This window comes from Chiloscyllium plagiosum, unplaced genomic scaffold (assembly GCF_037043375.1).
Source record: "Chiloscyllium plagiosum isolate Xiang-an unplaced genomic scaffold, Cpla_swu_hap1 HiC_scaffold_21, whole genome shotgun sequence".
In the NCBI taxonomy this organism is placed as follows: Eukaryota; Metazoa; Chordata; class Chondrichthyes; order Orectolobiformes; family Hemiscylliidae; genus Chiloscyllium; species Chiloscyllium plagiosum.
In genome coordinates, this window is record NW_028270159.1 from 48,531,611 (window position 1) to 48,547,177 (window position 15,567).

The following is a 15,567-nucleotide window of genomic DNA, read 5'->3' on the forward strand; positions in this document are numbered from 1 at the left end:
TAGTATTGTAGAATCTTGGTATTATTTGGGCAGTCCAAATGTTTGTGACATTATTATAGCAGAATGGAGAAGGAAAAGGATAGACAGGATACAAAGGTTAAAGTTCTAAATTGCAGGAAAGTCAATTTTGACGGTATTAGGCAAGAATTTTCAGAAGTTGATTGGGTGTAGATGTTCGTGGTAAAGGGATGGCTGGAAAATGGGAAACCTTCAGAAATGGGACGACGAGCGTCCGGAGGCTGTATGTTCCTGTTCAGATGAAAGGCAAGGCAGGTAGGTGTAGGGAATGCTGGATGACTACAGAAATTGAGATTTTGGTCAAGAAAAAGAAGGAAGCATATGTCAGGTATAGACAGCAGAGATTGAGTGAATCCTTAGAAGAGCATAAAGGCAAGAGGGAAATCAGGAGGGCAAAAGGGGGATATGAGATAGCTTTAGCACATAGGATTTAGGAGAATCCAAAGGGATTTTATAAATACATTAAGGACAAGAGAGTAACTAGGTAGAGAATAGGGCCCCTCCAAAGATCAGCCAATGTGTGGAACAGCAGGAGTTGGGCGAGATACTAAATGAGTATTTTGTATCAGTGTTTACTATGGAGAATAGATGGTGACATTTCAATTCCTGCCCCGGGCAACTGTCTGTGTGGAGTTTGCACATTCTTCCTATGTCTGCGCGGGTTTCCTCCCACAGTCCAAAGATGTGAAGGTTAGATGAATTGGGCATGCTAAGTTGCCTGTAGTGTTAGGTGGATTAGTCAGGGGTAAATATTAGGTGGGGGGGGGGGTTTCTCTTCGGAGGGTCGGTGTGGACTTGTTGGGTTGTAGAGCCTGTTTCCACACTGTAGGTAATCTAATCTAATTGAGGAAAAATCTTGAAAAATGTCCATATTACAGAGGAGGAGGTGCTGCATGTCTTAAAACACATAAGTGGATAAATCTGCAAGACCTAATCAGGTGTACCCCAGAACTCTGTGGGAATGTAAACAAGTGATTGCTGGGTCCTTTGCTGAAATATTTGGATCATTGATAGTCACAGGTGAGGTGCATGAAGACTGGAGGTTGGCTAACGTTGTGCAACTATTTAAGAAAGGTGATGAGGAAAAGCCAGGGAACTATCGACCGATCAGCCAAACATCGGTGGTGCTAGGCACGTTGTTGGAGGAATTCCTGAGGGACAGGATTTACATGTATTTGGAAAGGCAAGGACTGATTAGGGATAGTCAACATGGCTTTATGCATGGGAACTCATGTCTCATGAGCTTGATTGAGTTTTTTGAAGAAGGAACAAAGAGGATTGATGAGGGCAGAATGGTGGACATGATCTATATGGACTTCATTAAGGCGTTCGACAAGGTTCCTCATGGGAGACTGGTTAGCAAAGTTGGATTTCATGGAATACAGGATGAATTAGCCAATTGGATACAGAACTAGCTTGAAGGTAGAAGACAGAGGGTGGTGGAGGAGGGTTGCTTTTCAGACTGGATGCCTGTGACCAGTGGTGTGCCACAAGGATCAGTGCTGGGTCAATTATTTTTTGTCATTTATATAAATGATTTGGATGTGAACATAGGAGGTATAGTTAGTAAGTTTGCAGATGACACCAAAATTGGAGGTATAGTGGACAGCAAAGAAGCTTACTTCCGATTACAACGATCTAGATCAGATGGGCCAAGGAATGGCAGTTGAGTTTAATTTAAATAAATGTGAAGTGCTGAATTTTGGAAAAGCAAATCTTAGCTGACTTACCCACTTAATGATAAGGTCCTGGGGAGTGTTGCTGAACAATGAGACCTTGAAATGCAGGCTCAAAGTTGCCTGAAAGTGGAGTCACCGGTAGATAGGGTAGTGAAGGGGTTTAGTACGCTTTCCTTTATTGGTCAGAGCCTTGAGCAAAGGAGTTGGGAGGTGATGTTGCAGCTGTACAGGACATTGGTTAGGCCACTGTTGGAATATTGCGTGCAACTCTGGTCTCTCTCCTATCGAAAGAATGTTGTGAAACTCGAAAGGGTTCATAAAAGATTTACAAGTACGTTGCCAGGGTTGGAGGATTTGAGCTATAGGGAGAGGCTGAATAGGCTGGGGATGTTTTCTTTGGAATGTTGGAGGCTGATAGGGTAATTGGACAAAGTCTTTTCCCTGGGGTGGGGGAGTACAGAACTTGAGGGCATAAGTTTAGGGTGAGAGGGGAAAAATTTAAAAGGGACCTAAAGGACAACGTTTTCATGCAAAGGGCGATGTGTGAATGGAATGAACTGCCAGAGGAAGTGATGGAAGCTGGTACAATTACAACATTGAAAAAATATGAATAAGAACAGTTTGGAGGGATATGGGCCAAGTCCTGGTGAATGGGACTACATTAATTTAGGATGTCTGGTCAGCATGGACGTATTGGACTGAATGGTCTGTTTGTTAAACTGTACTGTGGATTAAACAAGATTTACATATGGCTCTTCCAACCTTCCATATTACGGTATGCACTCTCAAGATTGTAAATGGAAAATACCTGCGCAAATATCTGATGCTGTAATTGCATCCTGACCGCACTGGTAATTGGATGAAACAACAGATTCACTCACCGAAACAATGCTCCTCCTGATTTCCAACACGAAAGTGCTCAATTCAAAGGCAGGAGAGCCATGTCAGAGGAAACATCTCCTGAAAGGGATAGAAATTCTGGTTCTTTTGCTTAAAAAAACAAAAACCGCTTTAGAGAAAAAGAAATCCCCAGAGCTTGCATTTGCCATGGATCCACTCACATTACTGACGTCGCTTTAAAATGGGCGAGAGGTCATTAGCAGCTCCAATTTCCCTGTGCTTTGGTAAGCGCCTTTTCTGACTTCATGCCCCATACCGGAAGTATTTGTCACTCCCAATCCTTCCATCCATATCTCTATCCCTGATCTGTTCTAGTCTTCTCCTTTGTTTTCTATTGTTGTCTTCCACGATCCTTACCTATTTGATCCTCCTGTCCCTATCTATTTTCCCTTCCTCCTATTTTTGCCTCTTCCCTGTTTTGGTTCAGTTAATCCCAACACATCCCTGGTGTACATGAAAACTCCAGTGGATTTAGATCATCCTGATTCAGTGTAAATAGATGTACTCTTAACATCATTGGATTGGGCACTAATTTATATGTTCACGTTATCATGAAAGCTGCTAGTGTAAGTTTATCACACTGTAACACTATCCTCCTACCAGCAGTGACAGTGCTGTTTCAATTTTCCATCGCTCACTTCTGTCTGTACTGTAGATAGCCCCCTGCTCCAACCAAATCTACTTGCCTGCATCCCAACATGATGAAAGCTTTTCTGTTTATTTCAGAATATAAAGGTATCGTACACACCAAAACAATGAGTCTGCACCATAAACTGTGTGGAAGATGATCTGAAGACAATTTGTAATTCACTGTGCAATGAACAAACAGGCTGTGCACAACAAATATTCTCTTCAGAACTTGCGTGCACACCCTTCTCGCAATCTCAAAGGGACCAGTCAGTACAACCAGCAGACCACACAAAGCCAAAATAAGTTTGAGGAAACATTGGTCTGAGTGTCCTAACAAACTGTTCCCACCCCAATCCTGCCTCACTAGAACACTCTGTTCACTCCTGAATTTGTGTCGTGTGCTGTGGGATATTAATCCATCAGAGTGTTCTGGCATTCTTTGATTTCCTGCCATGTATGGATAATTTATACTGACAGCCACTATTACTTCTCCCGTTTATCTACAGGAGTGGGCTTTGTAAGCTTTGGGGTGTTCCTGACTGCAGTCTTATCCGTACACTGAGAGGTAAGGTAATCCCACAGAATTGCAAGGTAATTGCAGGTGAGAAAGGTCTGATGTTAAACTTGAGCAATTTCTGATTCTGAAGAAGTTCACCCCAACCACCATTGTAGCATCCAGTTGTTTCAGCTTCATGAATCTCCTAGGAAATGATGTTGGTTACTCTGAAGAAAGAAAAAAAATGTTGACATAGAATCATAGAAGGATTCTGCAGGGGACAAAACTATTTGATACCGAGCCTGTCCCATCTCTGGTAGAGAACCCAAGGAATTCCGGTCCCCTGATTTTTCTCATTTCCCCCGTAAAGTTTTTCCTTTTGAGTATTCAACCAATTCTCATCCATTTCTATCCAAAATGTACTGTGTATAACAACTTTATGTAGCACTTTCAACATAATTGATGCAAATCACAGAGTCACGATAAAACAAAATATGACGTAGAAGGATCTATTGGGTCAGATAACTGAAAGCCTTTGGAGTGTTTTAAAGGCCAACAGCAAAGTAGCAGGACAGAAAGATGCAGGGCGAAAATTCCAGAGTTTTGGGCCTAGGCAACTTGAAGGTATGGCCTCTAATGAAGGAGCAATTTTAGTTGGAAATGGGCAGAAGGCTGGCATTGAGGCTTACCCAGATGATTCTCTAGTTCTCCAAGCTACCCCTTCTGATTCCCCTGCCCTTATTAGATTGCACCATAGGTAGATTTGCCCACCTTATGGTTCCAAATCTCAATTATTTATATACATCCTGATGTAACATCTTGCATCAGTAATTGGTTTATTTTCCTTTCGACTAATGTATTTCATAAAATATTCCTTCCTGTTGAACGATTGTGATGATGTGATGCAGTCTGAGGTATGCTACATTTCGGGGCTGACAGTAATCCATTTGGGTAGTCGTAGAACAGTGCAGCACAGTACAGGCTCTTCTGCCCACGATGTTGTGCTCAGCATTTATCTTAATCTAAGATCAACCTTACTTACACACCCCTCAATTTACTGCCATCCATGTGCTTGTCCAGCAGGTACTTAAATGTCCTTAATGTCTCTGACTCTACTACCAATGCTGGTAGTGCATTCCATGCACATACCACTCTCTGCGTAGAGAACCTACCTCTGACATTTCCCCTATACTTTCCTCCAATCACCTTAAAATTATGCCCCCTCGCGACAGGCACTTCTGCCCTGGGGAAAAGTGTCTGACTATCAACTCTATCTATGCCTCTCATTGCCTTGTACACCTCTATCAAGTCACCTCTCTTCCTTCTTCTCTCCAGTGTTAAAAGCCCAACCTCTATTCATGAGACAAGCTGTCCAATCCATGCAGCATCCTGGTAAATCTCCTCTGCACCTTCTAAAACAACTACATCCTTCCTTTAATGAGGCGACCGGAACTGAACACAATATTCCACGTGTGGTCTAACCAGGGTATTATAGAGCTGCAGCCAAACCTCGCAGCTCTTAAACTCCAATCCCCTTGTTAATGAAAGCCAGCACACCATATGCCTTCTTAACAACCCTATCAACTTGGGTGGCAATTTTGAGGGATCTATGTACATGGACCCCTAGATCCTGCTGTTCCTCCACACTGCCAAGAATCCTGTCTTTAACCCTGTATTCAAATTCAACCTTCCAAAATTCACATTTATCCAGGTTGAACTCCATCTGCCCCTTCTCAGCCCAGCTCTGCATCCTGTCGATGTCTTGTTGTAACCTGCAACAGCCTTTGACACTATCTACAACACCACCGACCTTTGTGTCATCGGCAAACTTACTAACCCACCCTTCCACTTCATCTAAATCATTTATTGAAAAACTGCAAAGAGCAGAGGCCCAAGACCAGGTCCCTGCGTGACACCATTGGTCACTGACCTCCAAGCAGAATACTGTCTATCCACTACCACTCGCTGTCTTCTTTCAGCCAGCCAAACTTCCTGTATCCCATACCTCCTAACTTTCTGAACCAGCCTACTGTGGGGAACCTTATCAAATGCCTTATGGAAATCCACATACACCACATCCACTGCTTGACCTTCGTCAACTAGTATCGTTACATCTTCAAAGAACTCAATAAAGCTTGTGAGACAAGACCTGCCCCTCACAAAGCCATGCTGACTGACTTTAATCAAACTATGTTTTCCAAGTAGTTATAAAACCTATCTCTCAGAATCCTTTCCAGTACCTTTCTTTCCACAGATTTAAGATTGACTGGTCTGTAATTCCCTGGTATTTCTCTATTCCCTTTCTTGAACAGTGGAACAACACTCACCACCTTTTGCTCAACTGGTACTACTCCTGTGGGGAGTGGGGATGCAAGGATCATAGCCAGAGGCGCAGCGATCTCATTGTTTCCCGTAGTAACTTTGTATATATCTGGTCTGGCCCTGGGAACTTATCTATATTGATGCTTCCCAGAAATTCCAGCACATCCACTTCCTTAATATCAATCTGTTCAAGCCTATTAACCTGGTCCACCGTGTTCTCACTGTCAACAAGATCCTTCTCTCTCGTGAATACTGAAGCAAAGAACTCATTTAGGGCCTCCCCCACCTCTTCAGACACCAGGCACAAGTTCCCTCCACTATCCCTGATCGGCCCTACCCTCTCTCTCTGATCATTCTCTAATTCCTCACGTAAGTATAGAATGCCTTTATGTTTTTCCAAATCCTTTCCGCCAAGGCTGAATCGTGCCCCCCTTCTAGGTCTCCTCAGTCAACTTTTGAGATCTTTCTTAGCTACCCTATAAACCTCTGGCTGTGCCAGACCCTTGCTTCCTCAACTTTACAGAACATAGAGCAGTACAGCACAGGTACAGGCCAGTTAGTTCCTTAAAGAAGTGGAGGATGCTGTTGAAGTGTAGTCTCTCTCTTGTGAATCTGTGTTGGCTGCTGCTACCACAATTATTATTGTATAAATAAATCCTTAAGTTTACTCCTGATCACTTCCAGTATTTTACATTGAATACAAGTAAGGCTAATATGCCTGTAATTATCTGTATCGCCTTTGTTATCCTGCAGATTCCCTGCACACGGAATGAGCTTTATAGTTTCCTTAACACCAACAAGTGCACGGGCAAACCTTCCTCTACCCACTCAGTCTTATTCCATTCAACTGCCCATTGGGATAGAGTGACCTTTGTAGATTTGTTTCATCCTCCCATTCAGACATGACCTAGACATGTCTATGACAAGTGGGATTTAAACCTTGAAAACGCTTCCAGTAAAAACACTAGGTGACTTACAGCATACATTAAACCGATGGTTACATTTTCAAGAAATCACACCTCTCTGAAATAAGAAGTCTGAAATAGTTCAAAATCTTCCAGTATTTTTCCAATATATCTATATTTAAAGAAAACATTTCCAGCAAACATTATAATTTCGCAACAATTTTACTGGCTAAACTCTGAACTGTACTAAGTCTGGTAATTTTGTTAGGTGGGCTTTTTGACTAGAGCTGAGTGCAGTTCGGAGACCCTGTGATCTAAACTGTAACCAAATCCTCTACTCCTGATCCAGAGGGTTGAGTTGAACTGCATCAGGACCAGGTATACCAAGCTGATCTCAGACAAGATAGTGCTCACTCAGGTGTCTATGGACATCTCAAGTTAAGGCAGTTGCTGACTGGCTTTTCTGTTTTGTCAGGTCACAGCACAAATGTGGGTGCCATTGTATTTCATCCCCAGGCCACCATCTCACTTGATGAGAAGGACTGTAACATGGCATCGTGTGCAGCTGATGGCTCAGTGAAACTCTGGAATCTGGAAAGGTTTGTAAAGACTACAAAGTGAACAAAAACTTAAAGTTGTGATGGAAGAAAAGATATCTGGGGCAAATGTGAAGAACTTAAAATCTCTTTCAAAGCACAAAATGTCATTGTGGATTTATGAAAGCAAAATTATGTTTGACAAATGTGTTTGCAGATTTTGGGAAGAATAATTAATAAGATGGGTAAGGGATATTCAGTAGTTGAAGTGTAATTGAATTTTCAAATCAAAATTGCTACAAGAGTTTATTATGCAAAATTAGAACAGTGACATTGGAGGATAATAGTATGGATTATTAATATTAATAGACAGGAATAAATAGGACACTTCCATGTTGATAGGCTATAACTAGCAGGGCACTGTATGGATCGGTACTAATTTGTCAGCTCTTTACAAATCTACAGTGTTTTTGAGGAGTCTGAATGTAACTTGTTTAAGTTCACTGATGATGCAAAGTTAGATTAGGAGGTAAGCAATGAGGAAACAATGCAGAGAGGAGGAGACAGGTTGGGTGAATGAGGAAGATGATGGTGGTTACAGTACAGTGTGATTAGATGTGAATCTGTCTGCTTGGACAGGAAAAATGCACTTGAAAGTACCTGAGTGTTCTTACACAAGAGTCACGGAATGTTACCTTGCAGCTGCAGTAAACATTTCAGAGAACATCAGTTAAACAGCATTGGAATATGACAGTAAATTCTTACAAGACACTGATGAGATCATATACTATGGCAGGTTTGGTCTGTTTCCCTAAGGAAAGACTTGTCCTTGGATAAGAGGATTGACCTACAAGGAGAAATTGGGTATTGGAGGTATTCTGATGAAAGGTTTTCAATTTGAAACATTAATTTTCTTTCTGTCCACAGATACTGTGAGAGTTGCTGAGTCTTATAAGCTATTCCTGTTCTTATTTCACATTTTCAACACCAACAGTAGTGTTTTTGTGCTATATTCCCTAGAATCCAGAAGCCCCTTAAGAATTTTATATGTCTCAACTTGATCCCTTTGTACCTCCTTATGTTCTGTTCACAACCTCTTCATCAACTAACACCATTCGCAAGTTTCTGTTTCGTCAAGCTCTTTAACATTTGCTAATTCTCCAACTTTTGCTTTCAATAATCTCACTGCTTTTTGCAGAAGTGTTTGTTTTTTTAACAATCTATTCTTTCCAATAACATTTGCTTAAAAGCTCCTGAATCTTGAGAGAAACAAATTAGAAATGAAGCAGCATTAAGGCTTTACATTAAATTTCTAATGAATCAAAAGATCAGTGACAAGATCAAGAAGATTAACTCTTGTTATATAGAATCATTTCAAGGTTTCATTCAACCCTACCTGTGTGGGAAAAATCAGTTTGACATCAGTTAAACCGGGTCTTCCTTTGATGTTGTTCAGTTCCCAGTCAGGGTCAGGGTTCTATCCCCAATTGGGTTCTTTTTGCTGTAACCTTCACTGTACATGACAGAGATTTCTGGCCAAACATCTGATTGACCTTGTTCAGACCCAGCCCATTGACCAAAATGCGTGGGTCTGGTGCCAGCCCTATCACTCTAGTGAAACAAGTCTTCATGTTGCAGAATGGTTCCAGTGTGTTTTGGAATGTCAGTCCTCCCGTGAAAATCTGGACAGATTTAAGAAGGACGTGGTATACCAAGTCCTCATTGTTTGTGTCTCTTTCCCATAGTCACTTGGATGCTGGCTGTTAGTGATTGTATATCATTGTTAATGGGTAAGTGTTTGAGGGCCTTGTTACAAAGTTGAGATATGACCCATCTGATGGTGTTTCCTCTGATAGGTCAGTATAGCATGAAATAAGCTCTGTATCTGCTGCATTTAAACTCTGCTAGTACTGAAATGGCTGCAGTCTGTAGTGGTGAAGAATGGTGCCTGTGAACTTTTACTTAGTTAAGACCATGTAGGAAAAACTGTAGGTTATTTATTGTAAGTTATCTTCTGATGCTCTGACAGTGCAAACTTGGATAACATTGCTTATCTTGAATCTGACATTGTTGTCAAAGTGTAGAGTGACCCGTTAGATTTGAATTTGTTGATTCCAGCTGGTGTGGAATGCACAGCTTTGTTGAGGGTTTCTAGGCCTAGCAGATTGATTTGTTTACACAAAGCACACCACCCCAGTGTTTGCATTGACATAAGGTAACTATATCTTGTCTCTGAGTCTGACAGTTCAAGCTCCACACCAGAGAATTAATCACAATGCAGGCTGGCTTTCCAGTGAAATACTGGAACAGTACTGTACTGATTGTGGTGTCATCTTTCAGAATAAATATTACATTGAGGTCTTGTCTGCCCTATCGGTGGAGTCAGTATTCCATGACACATTTTTGCAGTGACCAGGCCAATTTCTATTTTGCAACCAATAACTGAAACAGGTTACCAAGTCAGTTTTTTTATTTATGTTTGTGGGAGCTTGCGGTGTTTTGTACCTCAGTGACTACATTTCATGTTCTTAACAAGCTTTGGGCACCTGAGGTCACGAAAGATGCTATGGAAATACAGTTCTTTATCTAAAGTATATACTCCATGTGTCTGAACTGTCAAAGTCTTGGAATTTTGCAGTGATGAACCAGTAGCTGACATTGAAGGACATACCATGCGAGTTGCTCGAGTGGCTTGGCACCCCTCAGGCAGATTCCTGGGCACCACATGGTAAGTAATATCAAATGCAAATATTACACAAGTTAATTGGAAATATACAAGTTATGCAAGTTTGCACAAGTAAAGAGGAGCTCGAAATGAATTGTGCTTCATGTTGGGTGGCACGGTGGCTCAGTGGTTAGCACTGCTGCCTCAGCACCAGGGTCCTAGGTTCAATACCAGCCTTGGGTGACTGTCTATGTGGAGTTTGCACTTCTCCCCGTGTCTGCGTGGGTTTCCTCCAGATGCTTCAGTTTCCTCCCACAAGTCCAAAGATGTGCAGGTCAGGTGAATTGGTCATGCTAAATTGTCCATGGTGTTAGGTGCATTAGCCAGAGGGAAATGGGACTGGGTGGGTTACTCTTTGGAGGGCCGGTGTGGACTTGAATCTAATCTAATCTGTGCGGTGGTTGCAGAAATTCAAACATGTAGGGTTTGTTGTTGATGTTGCTTGACTTCTCAACGTTCTGTCCACCTCCAGACTGCTCTGTTCTGTTTCGATTCATATATTTACTAGTGGCGAGTGTTGTACAGTCCAGCCTGTGTTCTGATGCTCTTGCATTAGTGTTTCCCTTTACCCTCTCTCTATACAAACCATGTTCATGCACTTACCATCAGTGTCTATGCTCTGCCATTGCCTTGTGAGCATTCCTTCATTTCACAGTAAGATCTAGTTTCTTTATATTATATTTATATTATTTGCAGTGATACTTATATTATTTGCAGTTTCTTTGGTCATAGATGGTTGCAGGTATAATTCAATTTCTATGGTTGGACCATAACCATAAGAAATAGGTCATTTCGCCCATCAAGTCTGCAGTGGCATTTGTTGAGATAATGGATGATCTAATAATCGCAACTCCACTTTCCTGCCTTTTCCTCATAACCCCTTGATTCATATTCCGCCTTCGGACCCTGCAACCACAGGGGGTAAATGTGGATTTCAACAGCTTCCTCATTTCCCTAACTCCCATATTATCCTAGTCCCAAGTTTCTAACTTGGCACCACCCTCAGAACCTGTCACCTTCTCCCTCACATTCATCCACCTATCGCTCTCTCAGCTACCTTCCCCCAAACCCACCCCCTCCCATTTATCTCTCAGCCCCGACCCACAAGCCTAAGTTCTGATGAAGAGCTTATGCCCGAAACGTCCATTCTTCTGCTCCTTGGATGCTGCCTTATTTGCTGTACTTTTCCAGCACTACACTCTTGACTCTGATCTCCAGCATCTGCAGTCCTCACTTTCTCCTGTCTGTCTGTCTGTCTTAACCATGGATATACTTGATGATCTATCCGCTACAGTCCTTTTATGGTAAAGGATTCCACAGATGCGCTACTCTCTGACAAAAGAAATTTCTCCTCACCTCTATTCCAACTTGGTGACCCCTTACCCTAAAATTATGTGCTTATCTGGATTCTCTCACAAGGGGAAATATCCTCTCAGCATCTACCACATCAAGCCCCTTAAGAATCTTTTATATATATATCGATAAGCTTGCCTCTTATTCCTCAACTCCAATGAGAATAAGTCCAGCCTATGCAATATCTCCTCAAAAGAAAATCCCTCTTGCTCAGAATCAAGTTAATGAACCGACTCTGGACTGCCTCTAATGCCTGTATATTTCTGCTCAGGTAAGGGGACCAGAATTATTCAGGATATTTTCAGTGTCATCTAGCCTAGTGCTATGGGTAATCTTAACAAGATCTCTCTATTTTTAAACTCCATTCCTTTTCAAATAAAGATGAATGTTCAAGTTGCCTTCCTGATTACCTGCTGAACTTCTGTGCTAGCTTTTTGCAATTTATGCATGAGTACCCCAAAGTCCCTCTGTGCTACACCTTACTGTCATCTTTCTCTATTTAAATAATGTTCACTCCTTCCAAGTGTAATTTCTTTCATTTTCCCACTTTATATTTTTTTCTGCCAGGTTTTTGCCCAGTCACTTAATCTGGCTATGTGCCATTTGCAAACTTAACAACAGTACATTCAGTTTCCTCATCACTTTTCCTCAAGTCATGAATAGATATTGTAAATAAATGTGACCTCAACACTGATCGTTGTGGCACTTCATTATTTGGAGGCTGCCATCCTGAAAATGCTCCCCTTTTCCTAACTTTGCCTTCTATTATTTAGCCAATCCTTTATCTTTGATAAGATGCTATTTCCATCACCGTGGACTGCTATCTTAAGTAATTTAATGCATGGTGCCTTATCAAATGTCTTTTGGTAATCTATATATAATATCTACCGGCTGTCCTTTATCTACCCTGCTTGTTACCACCTCCAAGAACTCTTAATAAATTGGTCATTTATGATTTCTCCTTCATGAAGCAAGGCTGACTCTGCTTATTATATGCATTTTGAAATGCTATGCTGTTCCATCCTTCATAGTAGACTCCAATATTTCCCCAATGACAGATGGTAATAGATTGTCGCAGATAAGATGTAGTATCCATTGTAAAAGATGTTTCAGTGATGATATTTTGACTGCTCTTTCTAACTTTTAGTTATGACCATTCCTGGCGACTGTGGGATCTGGAAGCTCAGGAGGAAATCTTACACCAGGAAGGCCATAGCAAGGGTGTCTATGACATTGCCTTCCACCGTGATGGCTCATTGGTGGGAACTGGGTGAGTCCAGACCTATTGGAGAATGTATAACTGGAACTGAATCTTCTCAAATGAGCAGCTACTGAGAATCTTGCATTATCCATCTGCAGCTATTCTGTTAAATGTTATTAAAAATACGACTTGAGCTGCAAGTCCTTATTGAAATCATAGATTATATATTAGTAACATTTAACTACAATAAAGCCTAGGATTTTGCATCATTCATTCAACTTCCACATGGAAGAAAAGATTTCCCTTGCAGATGTGGAAGGACAGAACTTGGAATCCAATCTGGAACTGACCATTTGAAAACATGAATACTTCCGGGAACTGTATTGATTACATGGTCTTCCCTGTGACCAATGTATATAATACAATCATTGGTAATCATAAGCTCTCATCCATTGTGAGTTTCAGTTGGCCAACATGTTCACCATCACAGTTGGAATAGAATACTTACACAGCTTTTTGATTAATCAACAAACATTTAGAGATTGAGATTTGAAGTTTCAGTATTTCCACTTCAAGGGCATGAGTAATTTAAAAAATTTTAAATGTTGAAAATGTGCAGAGTCTTAAGGAGAGTGAAGCCTTCATGAACCTTTCCATTTCCATTCAGGATATTGACCAGTATTTATTTTCTGCCAATGCTGATAGGCTTGCTGTGTATTTCCAGCATCAAAGAATTGTAGAATCCCTGAAGTGCGGAAGCAGGCCATTTGCCCGTGGAGTCTGCACCGATCCTCCGAACAGCATCCCACCCAGACCCTCCCCCATCCCCTATCCCCATAACTCTGCATTTCCCACAGCTAATCCACCTAACCTGTACATACCTGGGCACCATGGTCAACTTAGCGTGGCCAATGCACCTAACCTGTACATCTTTGGACTGTGGGAGGAAACCAAAGCACCTGGAGGAAGCCCTCACAGATACAGGGAGAATGTGCAAACTGCACCCAGTCACTTGAGGCTGGGTTTGAACCTGGATCTGTAGTGCTGTGAGGCAGCAGTTCTAACCACTGAGCCACCATGTCATTCCATTTCTTTCTTCATTTCTGTAAAGTTGCCTTTGCTGCTTTGCAGCCTAGATAGCATCTGCGTGTGATGTGCTAGTTTGATAATTTCAGTCAAGGTCCAGTTTGCTTGAGCATTCCTGATGAAGGTCTTACGTCCAAAACGTTGAATTTCCTACTACTCGGATGCTGCCTGACCTGCTGTGCTTTTCCAGCGCCACATGTTTTTGACTTTGAGCTGATCTATGTCTTTGGTGAACATTGCTGGTTTCAGCATCTCCATCAGATATATCATCATGCAAGCTCCCAGGAGCCTTGTTCTAACCTTATAAACCGATACCACTCTTCCTGCACATTCTCAGTAACGGTCATATCTCTTGCTCTACCATAAAAATGTTTTCCAATTAGTGAGTTTTGAGAAGATTTGTAGCTCAGGTTTAGGCTCTGGATGTAAGTTTGCTCGCTAAGCTGGAAGCTTGACCTGTTAATGTCCTTTTGAAGCTATCCACCTCACAGTTTACAATTCTTCTAAGTATTGTATTGTCAAGCTTTGAAGTTGTCTGCAGAACACCAACATCTAGATCATCTATATCAGGAAAAGCAAGAGTCCCAAATCCAGCCTCTGGGGAACTTCACTACCGGCCTTTCTCCAGCCTGAAAAATATCCATTGACATTTCCTGTCTGTTTCTTATCCCTCAGCCAATTTTCTACTCGCACCCCTACAGTCTCTTTTATTCCTTAAGCTATAACTTTCCTCAAGTTTCTGTGTGGCACTATGTCAAACGCCTTTTGGAAGTCCATATGCACAACATAACAGCATTAGCTTCATCAACCCTTTCCATTACCTCTTCAAAAAAAAACCTCTAGCCACAACTTTTCACTTCACACATCCATGCTAGCTTTTCGAATTAAATCATATTTTTCCATTTGACTATTAATCCTAAACTGAATAATTATTTCTAATAGTTTTCCCACTACAAAGTTACACTGACTGGTCTGTAATTGCGAGGCCCACCTTTATAAGCCTTCTTGAACAAAGGTGTAATATTTACAATTGTCCAATCCTCTGGGCCAACCCCCAAATCCAGGAAAGATTGAAAGATTACTGTTAGTGCATCTGCACTTTCCGCAATCACTTTCTTGAGTTTCCTTGGACACACTTCATCAACCCCCAGTGCCTTATCAATTTTAAGCAGCGCATCTAATGTGTTCTCCTCAATTTTAAATGTTTCTGGTGACTGAGTTTCCTCCCCCATCACCATGGCCTGGCAGCATCTACCTTGGAGGTAAAGACTGGTGCAATATTGATTTAACATCTTTTTCTAGCCTCCTGCCTCCATGTGTAAACCTCTTAAATGAGATTTTGACTCTATATGGCTCTACTCTTATCTTTAACCATCTTTTGCAATTTCCTCATTCATCTGAATGTCGTCCAGAATTTTTGAAAGATATACACAAAGGTTCCTTTATTTGCTCTTTGGTTTCCTTGTTACATCCACTCCATCTAGTTTGTTCAGTATGCAAAGCTTACATGGAACAAAAGTGGGAGGGCTCCCTATATAAGAGAGACATGTTAATAATGAATGCAAAGTCAATTTGTAGTTAAAAAATGAGGAAAGTGGTGTTCAGGTAGGCAATCAAACATTATTGGAATGTAGATGTCGCTGGCAAGGGTTTATCCCTCTTGCCTTTAGCAATTGCCTTCTTGAATTGTCAGTAGTTTGACACGTAACAACTTTC

General features: G+C 41.5%; 1 protein-coding gene across 1 annotated transcript in view; it reads left to right on the forward strand.

The window, feature by feature from the left end:
- prpf4 (pre-mRNA splicing tri-snRNP complex factor PRPF4) overlaps positions 1 to 15,567 on the forward strand; it is a 42,166-nt gene that overhangs the window by 19,307 nt on the left and 7,292 nt on the right. Inside the window, exons 8-11 of the mRNA XM_043719868.2 lie at positions 3,734 to 3,792; positions 7,426 to 7,549; positions 10,125 to 10,214; positions 12,712 to 12,834. Coding sequence (XP_043575803.2) covers positions 3,734 to 3,792; positions 7,426 to 7,549; positions 10,125 to 10,214; positions 12,712 to 12,834 — 396 coding nt within the window. The remainder of the gene's footprint in view (positions 1 to 3,733; positions 3,793 to 7,425; positions 7,550 to 10,124; positions 10,215 to 12,711; positions 12,835 to 15,567) is intronic.